Below are 15,882 nucleotides of genomic sequence, written 5' to 3'. Positions count from 1 at the left end.
AGCCCTGCTTTTACAAGCAACTAAACAGAGGTTTGGGTATTATGATTTGGGGGCGGGGGGCAGTGAATTGTGAGGGTGGCAAATGTAACTGATGTCTCAAATACTTCCTGAACCCTAAACAGGCACCTAAAGTAGATTTTAATTTTTGTTACAGATACTATTAAAAAAGGAAGAGGACCAATCCATTCCAACTATTTGAACTCTTAATTGGCTTTATTATATGCCTTAATAGAATAAAGTATTTAGAGAAGGGATCATGAATGCACTGTTTGTTGAAAACAGTATTAAAGACAAGACCAAGAACTCCTGCAAGGCTTTTATTTTTGAAGAGCTATCAGTTCCCTGCAAACAAAAGTGCACGTACTTTGGTGTAATGAAGGCAGGATATTTTAATTAAAGTCGATATTCCAAGTAAAACTTGCTATATAACCAGCAGCAACAACACACATTACAACTGCTTGTCCTTCTCTAGTGCAGTGGAGACTAATTACCTGCCCCTGTTTTGAAAGTCTAGTATAGTAAAAAGCCTATTTCAATGCATATCTGTTTTCTCTAAACACCACTTTGGCATAACTGTAACTGCTGTAACCCAAGTGCCTTCAAAAGAATTTAATCTGATACATTATATATACAAACTGTACAAACAGTTCAAACAGGCTGCCAAAGGTAACATATATTAAAAGGAATTAATAGCCTGAAAAAATACACTCCACAAACAGCATTACAATTGATGCTGCTTTGCTAGTTATTCTAAAGGGACATGGTATTAAAATGTAAAAGTTCCATACTTAACAGATTCTCACCTAATAAACTTGTTTAGATACAACTAAAGCCCACAGTTTTGAAAGAAGAAAGGATTAATTTTTAGAGACGACTTGTTATTTTACAGAATTCTTAGCAATTCAATTTAGATGCTGCAGTCCCAGTCCCATACACTCTGGTTACGGTGGTTTCAGAGCCTATAAAATTTAAAATGAGTACTCTCAGACTATTTTACAGGTAAAGGTCGGCTGTGTTTTAGGCAGAGTCTCAAGTGGAAGAATATAATAAACGTATCAACACATACAACCACTGCTACCAAGATGATAATTAAACTGCTGCTTAATTAATTTCTTTTAATTTATCTGAAACATCTACAAATATATCTTTCCTTCCACTGTTTTAACAGAAAGAAAAACAAACCAAGAGCATGGATCATTTCAATGAATCGGTTTAAAAACACGTGACAGTTTCGAGATTATTTTTACATTGGATCTTATCTTTAATTCAACTTAGAAATGCACCCCCTCCTCCAAAAGAGTTGCAACAGTATTATGGGTGGAGCGGAAAAGCAAACTGCATCACAAGGGGCAGAATAAGAAGCCAGAAGTTACTTAAGTCAGCTTCACTGCTGCAAAACAAAAGCTATCAGAACAAAAACTCCTGTAATTACTCAGAGTCTCGCTAATGAAATGCAACAAAAAAAAAAAATTAAGGTAGCTGTTAAGTGGATCTATTTTCCCAGAATCAAAATCCTACATTGAAAAGTCTGATGTACCACCCTCAGATAGGGAAGGGAAAGAAAGATGAGACATCAATATATTTATTTTTTTATTGCTATTCTAAAGTGGCAAAAGACTTTAAACTGATTATTGTAAAATTAATTTTATTGAAATCACATGACAAACTGTCCCCCTGGTGCAAAAACTGCCATTATAGATAATTTACTTATTACACTTCATTTACTTATTTACACTTCATTACAAAAAGATGCTATAAGAACAGGGATTTTACATCATCTAGTGTATCCTGATAAATACATCTAATACCCCTACCCATGTTTTAAAAGCTATTCTATACCAGAAAGTGTCACCTCTGAGTAACAGCTAGTATCTGCAACCTGGATTTCATTTTTTACAGAATTCATCCATTATGAAAGAAGAATGAAAGGCTAAAAGCGACCTATGAAACTCTCAGACTAAAGAGGTCAATTCACCAAATGCAAGATGACTTCAAAATAATAATAATAAAAATAAAAACTGCCATCACTTTTCAAGTTTTAGCCGGATTGATTCATTTGGACGTAACTTACTGTCAGGGGAACCATTACCCTTCATATCCCATAGAGAATTTAGGAGATCGAGATTAATTATCTGCTGGAGCCTTTTGTTTATCCCCCTGACATCGTAGGAGCTCCAACAGAATTGTGTAAAACACTTGGCTGACATCATGCCCCGTTTAAAGGACCTCTGAGGACAAGTGATGAACACAACACAGTACCATTGCAGCCACCGCAAAGCTGTCTGAGTATTCTCATGACACAGGGCCCAAATGTTCTGAAAGGAAACCTCAAATTGTGTTTCCTTTCCCAAGTGAAATTTAATAATGCAGCAAAGTAAAACAGGAAACCAACCCCAAACGTACTCCCTGATTTTAAGTTTTTATCTTTGTCACTATGGTTGGCCACAGAAATACCGCACTAAACACCTCTAATCCAAAATCTAATACATCACAGCAGCAGTGATATAAAATTAACGTTACTGAACAGAATAAAAACTCTCTCTCTCTCCAAAACTACGGCCTAACTCGGTAAAAGTTCATCTAAGCAACATCAGTCATACCATTACTTTCATGAACTGACTACAGACATACAAGTTTTTGCAGGAGGCAGCCAAAGTGTTTACACACATACTGATTCTGCAGCATGCACTTACATTTCAGAATGTTAGATGCTTAACATTTCTTATAATTTCACTTTAAACTGCAAAAAATCACTCTCACAAACATATAATTTGAATTAAAGTACAGGCAGAATACCTAACTAAAACATGTAAGAGCATCTCCAATCACTCAGTGACATAAATATAAATTAATCAGTTTAGGATGTGTTCATATACAGAACAATCACTGACACCTTAAAACCGGGTTTGCTCTTTACCAAATGTTCACAGCACCCGTCGGTCCTATAACTGCTGGTTTCAACCCGAGCATTTCTGAACGTTTTCTTTGTATCTTTAAGTCATTATTTTACATGATGGGGCTTTGTTTTGTTTTACAAACGATGAATTTCCCTGACTCTTGGCTTTTTGTACAAACAAAACCAACATAACTTGATTTAAAGGGCTACAGAAAAAAATACTCAATTTGTTTACTTTTACGAACCGGGCACTTGTACTGCAGACACACTGCACTGCACGGCATCCTTCTGTCACTGTCTAACCAGAGAAACTCCCTAACTCTTTCGTGTATAAAACTACTATGCAGGAAAAATACCTTAGTAGAATTGGGATTTGGATGGATATCCCATTAAAACTGCCTATCAAATAGATGAATTAGCCCAGTTTTGAGAAGTTAAATGGTGAAGTAAACTTTCAAAAGCTGATGAGAGAACAAGTTATCGAGTCAGTAAGTTCACTCATGCCTCACTTTATGTCAGTGTCGTAATGGAAACGCTTTTCAAATATACCCAGGGTCAAATAATGTGCAGGATAATTAATAAATCTGCTGCTTCTGTCTGAAGTTAAACCTTAGAGAACACCACTGCCACAGAAATATGACTTGTCACCACTCTAACCTGATAGAAATCAGTCCAGAAGTGCTCTTTGCCCACTAGAGGGAGACAAATGACTGCAAAAGGATCTGATGTGAAAGCTGTGCTCTCTCTACAAAAATGTTTAAAACCCGTGTGTACAAATCTGAATGGTTGCTCAGTGTCAGACAAGCAAACGCATGAGTGATACTATAGCTACTGTATATTCCCCCCCCTTCAACAAAGTAATATTAAACCTTGAGGGAGTAGACAAGGGCAGTGCTGCCAGAGAACACAAAAAAATGCATTGTTTTTATTTACATACGTATATATATTTTTTATATAAATAGCATGTAAGATATATAGGAGAAATATTTGTATTGCTATTTTATTTGTATCGCCTTTTTATATATAAAAATGCAATTGATTTTTTGATTCAATGTTCTTCAACTTTCTTAAAAGGCAAGTATTTTCAGGTAAAAGCAGCTTAGCAGTGCAGCTCTCACACCAGGGTGTGTACCAGTAAAAAGTGATCTCAGTAGGAAACCAAAGGAAAAAATTAAATGTTAAAAGAAACCTGGAAGAGTTCTGGTGACCATGCATCTTGTGTCTTTGTAAGTAAAATTATCATAGTGAGTAAGTGCATCATTATTTTAACAGTGTTGTATTACTAGAGTTACAAGCTATATATGCAATATGATTCAAAATTAAAAAAAAAAAAAAAGTTATCAGGGAACATCATCCTTGTAAAAATATTACTTCATTTTATTCCCCAGATGGCATGAAATTAAGCATAGGAGTGGTTTAACTGGCATGAAAACAGGCTGCAGAAGGATAGAGTGTATTTCTGTACCAGGACATACAGTGCTTTTCAAGAGACTAAAAAGAATGTGCATCTTAGGGGGCAGAAGAAGGTGGGGGTCAACTGGAAAGAATTGCTTCCTTCCCCCAAATCTGATCTTCTTGTAACAGCTACATACTGCATCTGCTAAAAGGCCCTTAGATGAGAGAGGAGGAAGAGACCAACCTAACGCAGTTAAGACTGAATTTGGAGACTGAAGTTCTACAATAGCTTCACATATTTAGTGGCTGGGGGGGAAGGTTGGCTAAGGGGCCCACGGTGGCAATTACAAGACATGAAGCTGTACTGGTTTTGACTGGGACAGAAATACTTTTCTTCCTAGTGGTTTGTATGATGCTGTGGTTTGGATTTGTGATGAAAACAGTGTTGACAACACACTGATCGTGTAGTCATTGCTGAGCAGTGCTTACACAGCAACAAGGCCTTTTGCTACTCACACTGCCCTGCCAGTGAGCAGGCTGGGGATCCACAAGAAGCTGGGAGGAAACACAGCCAGGACAGCTGACCCACACTGACCAAACTGACCATGCCATATGACAGCATGCTTGGCAATTTAAAATAAAAATAAATAAATTAAAAAAAAAAAAAATGTAGGACTGCAGTTGCTCAGAAACTGTCTGGGCATCAGTCAACTGATGGTTAACAATTGTGTTGCCCATCACTTGTTTCTTCTTGGTTTTGTTTTCTTTTTTTTACTTATTAGATGGACTATATCTCATCCCATGAGTCTGCTAACTTTTACCCGTCTGATTCTCTTCCCCCCTCCCCCTGGAGGGGAAGGCGAAAAAGTGGTTGGGTGGTGCTCAGGGTTAAACCACAGTAGCAGTGTGTACTAATCTAGTCTACCAAAATATTGTATAAAATCGATCCTGCTTTGTGCACTGGTGATCCGCTAAAGGAAAATAAGAATATGCATGTTTTAAGTGGAGACCTGGTGAAGTTTTTCAAACTTCACTCCATATACTGGAGAATACAAACATGCCTCAAGCCATCTCCTTTTCTATATAAAGGGCAACAGATAATTTCAGTAGACAGAACTGCTGAAAGAACTGAATATCTATCCACTCGCAGCACAAAGCTAGGGATTCCATATGAAGCACAACAGCAGGGCTGGAGCATATGGTCCCTGTGAGCACAAACACTGGCAAGCACAAAGCTGTGCGTCTTGCAGATATTCTTCTTCTGTGATGGTGGTGATGACAAACTGAGAAAACTAGGTCTGCAGAACCACTGTGTTGAATACCAGAAAAAATACACTTTTTTTTTTTTTTTTTACTCCAATGTGGTAAAATAAGATGCTAACCCTAAAATAAAAGCCTTTAGAAATAAGACGGGAATTGGAGTACTGTAATATGCAGGACTTGAATGAGAAGCAATGTTTCAACAACTCAAATAACACAATCACTTTATGCCTTGAATTAATTTATTCTGCCCATTTTTGGTATGAAATGAGATAGAAATCTTGTAAGAAGGCAACAAAAGCCTGTATCTCCTGAACAGCAAGAACACTTAGCAAACCAAAACCTGTAGTTTGTTGTGACCTTTACAGTTACCTGTCAGGAGTGATACACAGGGACTCACCTGTTCTTGAAACTCAAGAAGGCCAATCTTTGCATCACTTAGATTACTGCCCAATGTTCAAACTGTGTGGAATACTGACTGTATTACACCTGAACAGATTTACTTATTTATTTATACAGATACAGATATTTTTATATGGATTTATTTTAGCATAGACTTTGTTCCTAAAAGACTGAATCTAACTTTAGTGTGTTTCTTCCTAATATTTGTCCCAAAGACCCTCTAAAGAACCACTTTAAAAGCATCCCAACCAGTCGAAAATCAGACACAGAAGACAATACCCCAATGCCCAGAACTCCTAGACAGCAACTAGGAAGAGAAGAGAGCAAATGTTTAAGAGTGGGAGGGAAACATTAATTTGGATAGAGCTGTGACATAGTCCATCAACAACTACCCTGCCTGTATCAGGAAAGCAATGTTTCTGTGGATATTTCTCAATAGTCCCAAATACTCCTGAGCTATTTGTGAAGACTGAAAAAAGTCAGTACTAAAAAAGGAGAAATATCTTTAACACATATGAAAAAATATAAATACACAGGAGATATTAAGAAAACTATGTTTTAACAAACTGCAGTAGGGCAAATGATCTCAGTTCTAAACTAAAGCAAGGTAGATTTAGATTAGATATAAAGAAGAAGTTCTTTACTACGAAGGTGGTGAGACACTGGAACAGGCTACCCAGACAAGTTGTGGATGCCCCATCTCTGAAAATGCTCACGACCAGGCTGAATGGGGCTTTTGAGCAAGTCTAGTGGAAGATGTCCCTGTCTGCATCAGGTGGACTGGAACTAGATAATCTTTAACAATCCCTTCCAACATCAACCATTCTGTGATTCTATGGTAAAAAAAAAATACAGGGTGGCTTAATAATACATATCATTAAAAGACAAGGATACTAGGTCAGATATCCACACTATTTGCTCTGAGGAAATTGAGGTTTTTTTGTTTGTTTGTTTTTAGAAAAGAGGAAAACAGATTGACAAGTATGTTATATAAAGGGGTTCGTGATTATTTGTATCTGAATTTAATGGCAATAAATGTGTAACAGTTACCAACACACCAGAAGAATAAAGAGCTCTGCACTCCAAATCAATTGTGTACATCTATACAGACTTATCTACTTGTAAGTAATCGTTTTTCTTAACTTAATGTGCTCTAAGTATATTGAAAGTTGTTTGTTGTTAATTAATTTATTTAATGAATAAACTAAACATTTTTTTAAAAATAGATTAAAAAGTGGAGTTGATGAAATTAAGATTTTTGTGTCAAAGGTTTAGACCATAACTAAATATCCAGCTGCATGTGACTTGCACCAGAGGACTAGGAGTAAAAGAAGAAAAAGAACCCACAGAATCACTTTGTTAAAGCAGTCATTCTGTAACTTAGAAGTGAAACCAAACAACAACAAAAACAATTCAAAAACAAAATCACCTACTTCATCCTAAGCACAGGTGAAGCCTCTGCTGTTATATAAAATATAACTATGTTTTGATTACGTAACATTTCAAGGTTATCCCTTGTGGTCTTACAAACAAGATTTGGATTAATGGACTGTTTAGGTTTATTGCCAATAACAATTATTCACATCACATGAAGCTGACTAGAGTAGCTGACTTTATTTATTTTAAACAAACCAGAAGGAAAATAAAACCTAGCTATTGTAATTGAAATGAGTGCTGCATAACTGCTGCTCAGGAATCTTTAAATCAATCTATTAACCCACTGTACAATGCTCCCAGCAAAGATAAATCATATAGCCTGTTAGCTTGCTTCTGTATTGCAAGTATTGGGGTACGGATGTAAGGAGAGCAAGAAAGAAGGAAAGTCATCTTTAGGCTTGGAATGGCTAGAGAGAAAGCTGTATATGAAGTGCTCTTTATTAAACTTTCTGATGATGAACAAGTTAAATTAATGCATCTGATTTAGAATATGCAAGCTGAATTTTCAGAAGTAACACTGGATTTATGTTCTGCTAATGTATGTAGGCATTTATTATATGCATATTGTAATATACATAGAAACAAATGCAAGTTTCAACTCAGAAACTCTTTTAAAAGTGAAAAACAGAAAACTTAAAAGTAGTAAAATAAGAAAATGCCAAAGACTTGAGAGACAAAGTGCGTGCCTGGGTTAGGAAACTGCTATAGTATTCCAGATAGGTGAAGCGTTTGATCAACTATTGCCTAACTACCCTTGCTAGACAGTTATCGAAGTCCCATTTGACAAATTGTTCTAAAAACACATTCTAGAGCTCATGTGGATCACAACTGACAATCTTTCAAGCTATTTTTAAATAAGAACCTCAAATAATAATGAAAGATTTCTATATAGCTTATTCAAATTTATTCATCAAGCTTCTAATTCTGTAGATACATTAAATGTGTACTTTTAAGTATTTAATTCTAGTCTTGTTAAACTGGTCCTCCCATGTGCTTGAAATTAAAATAATTCTTTTATATGAAAGATTTTACGCTTTTTTCCCCTAAAATAGATCTTATCATTGACTTTTTCCTTACTTAATGTTATAGCTCATTTAATTATGACTGTTGAAAAGTAGACTATGAAATTTCAACAGTTTCAAATTCCTTCAACAAATTCCTTTCTACCAAAGGTGTATCGTGCAGAACTGTTGACATATACATAACCAGTACTTAGAAATAGCCTATTAACTGCTGTCCACAGCTAAATTATATAGGCTTCATTACTTCAAATTTGTCCATGTCACCACCTCCCTCCCACATGTTTTTAATCTTCTCCTAAAAGGTTGTTGTTGTTGTTGGGTTTTTTTAAGCATCAGCTGAAATATATACTAAGTCGAACTTTTGTGTGCCTTTTTTATAATACTGTATTTCCTCACTATTTGTAGCGTTCCAAAGTAAAGTTCTAGCCTGCTTTGGTGCAGGCTAGATTTATATTTCCACTACCAATTAAAAACGTAACTTAATTTTTAGGTTTGTTCTTTTCCCTTTCAAAATCTTTAGGCCTTTCTGAAATCTTTAAGAGAAGCCACAGTTAACTTTTCACTCTTAGTATGTTCTGACAGTAGCACTCTGTTCAGTCTTGACTTTTTTTTTTAAATACCAACTTTTTTTTTTTTTTTTTTGCTTTATTACCATTTTCAATATCCTGTGTTCTGTGAAATTATTCCTTAACAGGCATTATTTGAAAAGCCATCCTCCATTTTAAACTAACATAAGCAAACTTTTAACTGTCAACTACTTTTCGACTATGAATTTCACAATTAAATGTCAAACATCTGGTAACAGTTGTCATCGATTATCTTACCAAGCCTGGTACCAAAAGCCTTAAATATTTTAACCATTTTACGACATAAAAGGAATAGTGGCAGGAGGTTAATAGGAACTGACCTATTCTAGTGTAAATGTCTATCTAACTGCTGAGAGGTTTTGATAGCTGATTTTCACCCAGTTTAACTGGTTCTCGAAAAAGAAGGATTACAGACATTATGAGTCAGCTTTAATCAGTAAAACAACTAACCTTTTGCTCTGTTTGCAGTTGGTCACATCTCTGCTTTTCATGGTTAAGTTCTTTTTCCAGTCTTTCAACTTGATCTCTGAGTTGTGTTGTTTCCTTCTCCAGAACAGAAGTTACTTTTAATAGCTCTTCTTTTTCTTTTATTATCTTTTCAATTTTAAACTGTAAAACACAAAAACATTCTTTCTTGGCATCTTTTCTCTCCTTGATTTCAGTCCAATACATAGATGACAAATTACTCCAATGTTTGGGCAGAATCACAAAACATGTGCCTTCTGGCCAGGTGATGTTACAGTTTTGTCCTTCTTCACAAATTTCTGAAGTTTCACTACTCTAACTACATTACCATTACAGTACTACATTATCATTAGACAGCACATTTTGTACAATGTTAATTTCTGCTTGTTCTTCCTCCATAAGTGAAGTGTTTTTACTGTTCCCAAGTGACAGCAACTATGGAAAAGCCAATTAACATGATGACAGCTTGGTGACGAAATGGCCGCTGAGCATATGCATGCGCACACACACACACACTAGAACAATGTTGAAGAAATTTTTTTTAAAAATACAAACATTGCCAAACGTAAGGACTGGCACAGAAATCAATATAATCACAGAAGTTTGAAAAATCCTTTTTCTTCAATTTTAGTACTATGGGTACATACCCTAAGACTTTAAATGAAAAAACATCCCAGCTGTACCTCTGTACTGTGTCTCTCATCCTAAATTTCAAAAGCTGTAAATCAAATACATGTGCTTCTCGTGCACAACTCAAAGCGTATCAGTTCCTTTTTTCCTTACAGTGAGTACCCTTGCACACAAATGCTATTCACTGTAAGGAATCTTCCCCCTGTGCCCCCAACCCACTTAAGTTGGAGAGTACAGATGGCAGAGATGGACAACTAGCTACTGTCTTATGATTTCCCAGTTTATACCAAGTGTTATGCCATACCTGTAGCTAGTTTAAATTTGATCTGCAAATGTTCTTAACTCCATTCAACAATTGAAAATCAAGCCAGAAATATGCATTATATATACACATAACATAGTTTTTCTTCCTGGCTTGTTCTTGAATATTATATTCTATGTACTTATGTATGCGTGTAGGTATGTACATATAAAAACTAAGTGGAAAGATATGTACATACAAAAACTAAGTGGAAAGACTGATAACATTTTAAGAATTTTTGAATCAAACCTCGAGAAGTCCAGCTTTTGTGGTCACCACTAACATATCAGAGTTTCCTTCATCCTCCATAGTGAGCAATTCTTCAACAGGAGAAGAGGTACGAAACTGGAAAGGTGTGCTCGCTCCACGTATTTCTCCTTTATGAGTCACGTAACAGAACTGGTAGAATTCTCCATCATCATTTGGTAGGTAATATCCTATCAAAATAAATTCATATTTGAAGAAACATTAGGTGCTAACAAATCTATTATGCAATTCTCCATGTGGAAATACATTATCAGATCATATTTAACTTACGATTTTCACCCTCATCATTTCCGGAAGACACAGACATTATCACAGCAATACAAAGGAAAAGTTACCCTTTTCAGTAATTTTGATCCCACCCCCTAATTTCCCCTAGTTCTCCTAGTTCTTTTGTTTTTGTTTGTTGTTTTTTTTTTTTTATTTCTTTTTTTCTTTACTTCTTACTGTACCAGGCCTAGGACAGTAAAAAGTAACAACACTATAGAACTATATATAACTATCACCTTACATACATTAGGTAATGGCTGATGATTATATTCTTATTGAATACAAAGACTCAGACACATCAAGATGCCCTGAAGATCTAAACATGGAACAGGACTACATTATTACATAACTGTTGTACAACAAGAGAACAAAGAGTAAGTGATTTGGGGTCTGGGAATACCTCTACAGCCAAAGACAAGAGAAAAAAAAAAAAAAAGAAAAAAAAAAAAACAATAACATGTTAAGCAACCATTTTCAGAACTAATGAGATTTTTATCTTTATTAGTGAATGCAAGAAACCCAACTTAATGGTAAGAAAACCACTTGGTTTTATGTAGAATACTTAATTGTCAGACACTTTAGCTCACTTAAGACACCAGCATAACAAATCCTCACCTAGCAGGTGATGTCACCCATTTCTATCCATATCTCACCACAATTTAATCTGCCCCCTTTACAACTTCCTCATCATTAAATTCCATTCACCAACTAAAAGTCCAGTACTTCCAGAAACAGATGCTGAATGCCACAACAACTTTGGCATGAGTACTTCTTTCTAACACCATCTCTCACACTTTGTCCTCTTTCCATCAACTTGCTTAAAATCCACTTACCTCCCTCTTTATCGCAGATGAGAAAGATACAAAAAAAAATGCATGAGAAGTGAGCTTAATATGTATTTCCGAAGTCACTTCTCAGCACCACCCAAAAAAACAAAAACAAAACTGTTTGATAAAATTCTAACAGCAGCTAAGTAAATGAAAGTAGGCTAGAAACTTAATTCACGCGCCTTCTCAGATACTCCCTCAGTTCTGACTGAACTATAACATTAAAATTCCTATTTCAATCACTATGTGGCTTTGGGGGGATTTTTTTGTTTTGTTGTTACTGTTTTAAATTTTCATTCCAGACTACTGGAGGACTTCTTCAAGTAGTCTTAGCTACTCTTCCTGAAAATGGTAGAACTCATTATATGTGCTATACAGACATGTATATATAACGTGCTTTGTATTTCCATCAGCCTTGTACTTTATTAACTATAGTTTAGGGAATAATATCTTACTATCTTCTTACTTGCAGGTTTGAACATGTGTAGATCTTCCAACATCCATAACATCCTGTTGCAAGAAGTTCTGCACCTGACTGTGTACCATCTCTATCTCTGTTATGAACCTCTCACTGGTAGTTTACACTGACGGCCCCTGCTTCTTTCAACATGAGCAATGAAAAGTTGACTTGTTCCATGGGTAACTGGTTTTAAAAACTTCTTCCTTGCTCATTTCCTAGTTGTGCTACGTTTATTGAGACTCGCAAGGGAAGGTAGACGATCTGATTTCCACACAGTACTGAAAATGCAGTTATAATATAGACTTGTATAGTGGTGTACCATTTTCTGTTTTGTTCTTTATTCTTCTCTTAAAATTTAGCAATTTTCAGCAATTCCTCACTATCAAAAGGTCTTCTGCAGCTCTGAACAGAACTGAACCTTCACCAAACTGTCACTTACATTATTTATCTTTTTCTTTCTTTGACAAGAATGACTTTATACTGAAATGGTCTAAAGTTCAGAGACTGAAAACAGACAATGTAAAGACACAGTGCTTTACGAGATGCCAAGATTTAAAAAAAGACTTCCAATGATTAAACAGCATCACTTTTGGTGTCTGAATAATTTCCAGCAGAGCTTCCTCTTTCCATCAGTCCTGAACACTGTCCATTTTATTATGTAAAAATATGCTGAGTCACACAATTACTCACACAATTTCGTTGACATCTGAAATAAAAATGAACTTTACACAGGTAACAAAAAGAGCACGCAAAAGACTGACGTGGTAAACTTTCCTTCCTACAATTTGCGTTTCTAAAGATCTAAAGCTGTTTTGCATCCCTCAATATCTTAACACATAGATAAGTATTTAAATAACTATGGAAGCTAGAAAATACAGGTAGATACTGCATTATTTCAATTCACCTTGAAAAGTCAGCACACAGTTAACAGTTGATCCTTCCACATAGTTTTCTGGCATAGGTGACCAAAGAAATGTGTAATAATCTCTTGCAGTACTCCAACCAACCTAAAATAAAATAAACCACAACAACAAAAAGAAAAGAAAATATTAGGCAGAAAAAATTGCTTCATATAGTTAAGATATCACAGCCTGGCCTTTACAACATACTGTAATATGAATATTTCTGCTTCAACATGCAATAAAAAGATATTTAACAATGTTTACAAATCAAGAATATTTTTAACAAGCATGTCAAAGATTTAGCATGAATTTTATTAAGCTTGTTACCTAAGGCAATAAATGGGTCTAAGGCAATAAAAGGGTCTATATAAATTAAAACACCAGACAGTTTTCACTATACTTTTAGACTATTATTTGGTACATTTACATTTTTTTTCTATAAAGATATACTATTATACATTGACAATAGAAAAAGATTAATTCAGAAGTTTATACTGAGATTTTCTTAGGGCAATTTCTGCTAATATTGACTGTTTGGTGTCCACAATCCAACAGGTTCATCAGAAAACAAGGAGGAGGAAGGAGAACACACCACTTCCCTATTGAACATGCCAAATTTGACAGGTCTAAGTTAGCTTTTTGTTTGCTTGACAACTTCTGCAATACTAACTAAAGACCAGCATTTCACCAGAATGCTAACTCTTCCATATATACTACATAATGTAACTGCAGGGAACAAAAAAAAAATGCATTAAAAGCTAACTCAGCTAAGTTAGTGCAGTTTCCCCAGTAACTTCAATAAACACCTACTTTCTAATGTTTCATAAAGCCTGCAGTTCCTTGAAATAAGAAATGATATCCCCCGAAGAAATATATTCCAACAAGCTTGAAATACATGCATCTAAACCTGAAACCCTGAGCAACCAGTTACTATAAAGCAGCATAGAACAATAATAGTGTAATGATAAAGGAGTGCAATGAAGCAGATCTATTTGTTCTAACTAAAAGAAAATATTGAAAACCTGGTCAAAAAGTAGTAATGTGCTTTGTCAGTAACTGTGTATGGTGTCTTGGAAGAGCTAAGAAGGAAAGTGGGCAAATTGTCCACCGATTTTATCAACATTATTGGGGAGGGGAACACGACAAAAAAGATGAAGTTGGTAATCATGATTTCTATTACTTCAGTAGACAAGATTTCTAAACTTTAAGTTCATATCAAATCCTCCTTTATAAAGGATACATTGAAACAGTGTATCTTGCAAGGACTAAGAACTGTTTCCTAAGAGGCTGTCAGCTTTACAAAAACAAAAAGGAGAGAAAAAAAATGTTTATATGGGTAATGAGAACAGTAGAACCCAAAGTAATTAAATAGTATTTCTACAGCTACAGATTTCAAGTAGTATGAAAATTAATAATTAGCATTGGAAAAAAAAATCTGAAGACTATTCCATAGCTGCCTTTTACAAAACTACTTCTCCACTTTGTATTAAAAGCATGGCAATAGCTACTGTTTGGGGAAAAGTAATTGCTCTATAACCTGGCCTTTTTTTACAATTAATAAAAAGCAAAGATGAACAACAGCAAAAGCAGTTCAAAACTTTCTTTTGCTAGCTATAGTCACTTTTTTAAGGCAATATTCATTAGACAGAACAGCTTACGACTGTTCTGCTGACTCAATAAAACAACCAAAACGGAACCAACTACTGTATCTTAAGCCTATTCTTAGACAATAATGATTCTGTGATATCCCCTACTGAGGAACTTTTAAAAACATGAATGAAATGAGAACTCCTGAGGTTGTCATTCCCACACTTTTAGAAATAGGAAGGGAAGTTCCTCTCGTGCCTTGGGATGTCAGTGACATTGGGAGGTACAGGGCAGGTGGAAGAGGGAATAAAAGCAATTTTTCTGTAATAAAAATCCACAGAAAATTTTGTAAATTTTCACGTTAGTTATGTTTTCATATCCAATTCAGACGTTAAGACCCCTTTTTCACTGAAGGTACTTTCACCTCTGTAAAGGGAAGTGAAATTACTTCCCTTTAGATTACCATTACTTGCATACGACGCAGAAAGCAGAGAGCTTTTTAAACACAGAAAGCAGGTTGTTAAGGAGTGAAAAGCCTGTCTCATTCTTTTTAATTTCAGAAGGGAAACTGACTTACTGTGTTCAGAACAAATATGGTAAAGAACTGAAGCAATCTCTTCATCCTACTCTAGTTTCTAATTCTGTTTTAAACAAAGAAATAAAATAAAAAGGAAAAAAGTAAGCAAACAAAAAAGAACCAGTGTACACACACATTCTATTTTCCTGAATAAAATGAGCATTCCTTCTGAAAATGAAAACTTCAGAAAGTGTAGAGAGAGGGAGCAAAATCCATATAAATATATGAATATACAACCAAAAATGGTTGCTAGCACAATCTCTTTCCTAGGTGATCAATTCAGCTTCCAATTCAATTTTTCTCTATCCTGAAACCAAAAGTTCTAGGAATACTTTACCTCTAAAAGTAATGCACATAGATTTTTTTTTTTAGGTCATTTGAAATTCTATTCATATTAATAAAAAGAGACAAATTATGTAGAAAGCAAATTACCCAAATCTTCTGGCCTGTTTCTGAGCTGGTACTGTATTTTCATGTATAACTCCAATCTGTGGGTTATTGGTAAAGTCAGAACCGTGACACATCACCAGCTAGTGGGCAATACCCTGGGAAGTTTACCAGGCACGTATTTTCTCAATCAATTTGCCCTATTTCCTGTCA

At 35.2% G+C, this 15,882-nt stretch overlaps 1 protein-coding gene across 3 annotated transcripts in view; it reads right to left on the bottom strand.

Annotated features, from left to right (window-relative positions):
• TAX1BP1 (Tax1 binding protein 1) overlaps positions 1–15,882 on the bottom strand; it is a 56,391-nt gene that overhangs the window by 26,854 nt on the left and 13,655 nt on the right. For all 3 annotated transcript variants that reach the window (XM_084282291.1, XM_084282293.1, XM_084282292.1), the window contains exons 3-5: positions 13,121–13,223; positions 10,645–10,832; positions 9,450–9,608 (exon numbers count right to left, since the gene is read on the bottom strand). In XM_084282291.1, coding sequence (XP_084138417.1) covers positions 9,450–9,608; positions 10,645–10,832; positions 13,121–13,223 — 450 coding nt within the window. The remainder of the gene's footprint in view (positions 1–9,449; positions 9,609–10,644; positions 10,833–13,120; positions 13,224–15,882) is intronic.

The sequence above is a fragment of the Netta rufina genome (assembly GCF_964035555.1).
Source record: "Netta rufina genome assembly, chromosome: 2".
Lineage (NCBI taxonomy): Eukaryota > Metazoa > Chordata > Aves > Anseriformes > Anatidae > Netta > Netta rufina.
Note: the sequence above shows the minus strand (reverse complement) of the source record. Positions and strands in the feature narration are given on the sequence as shown.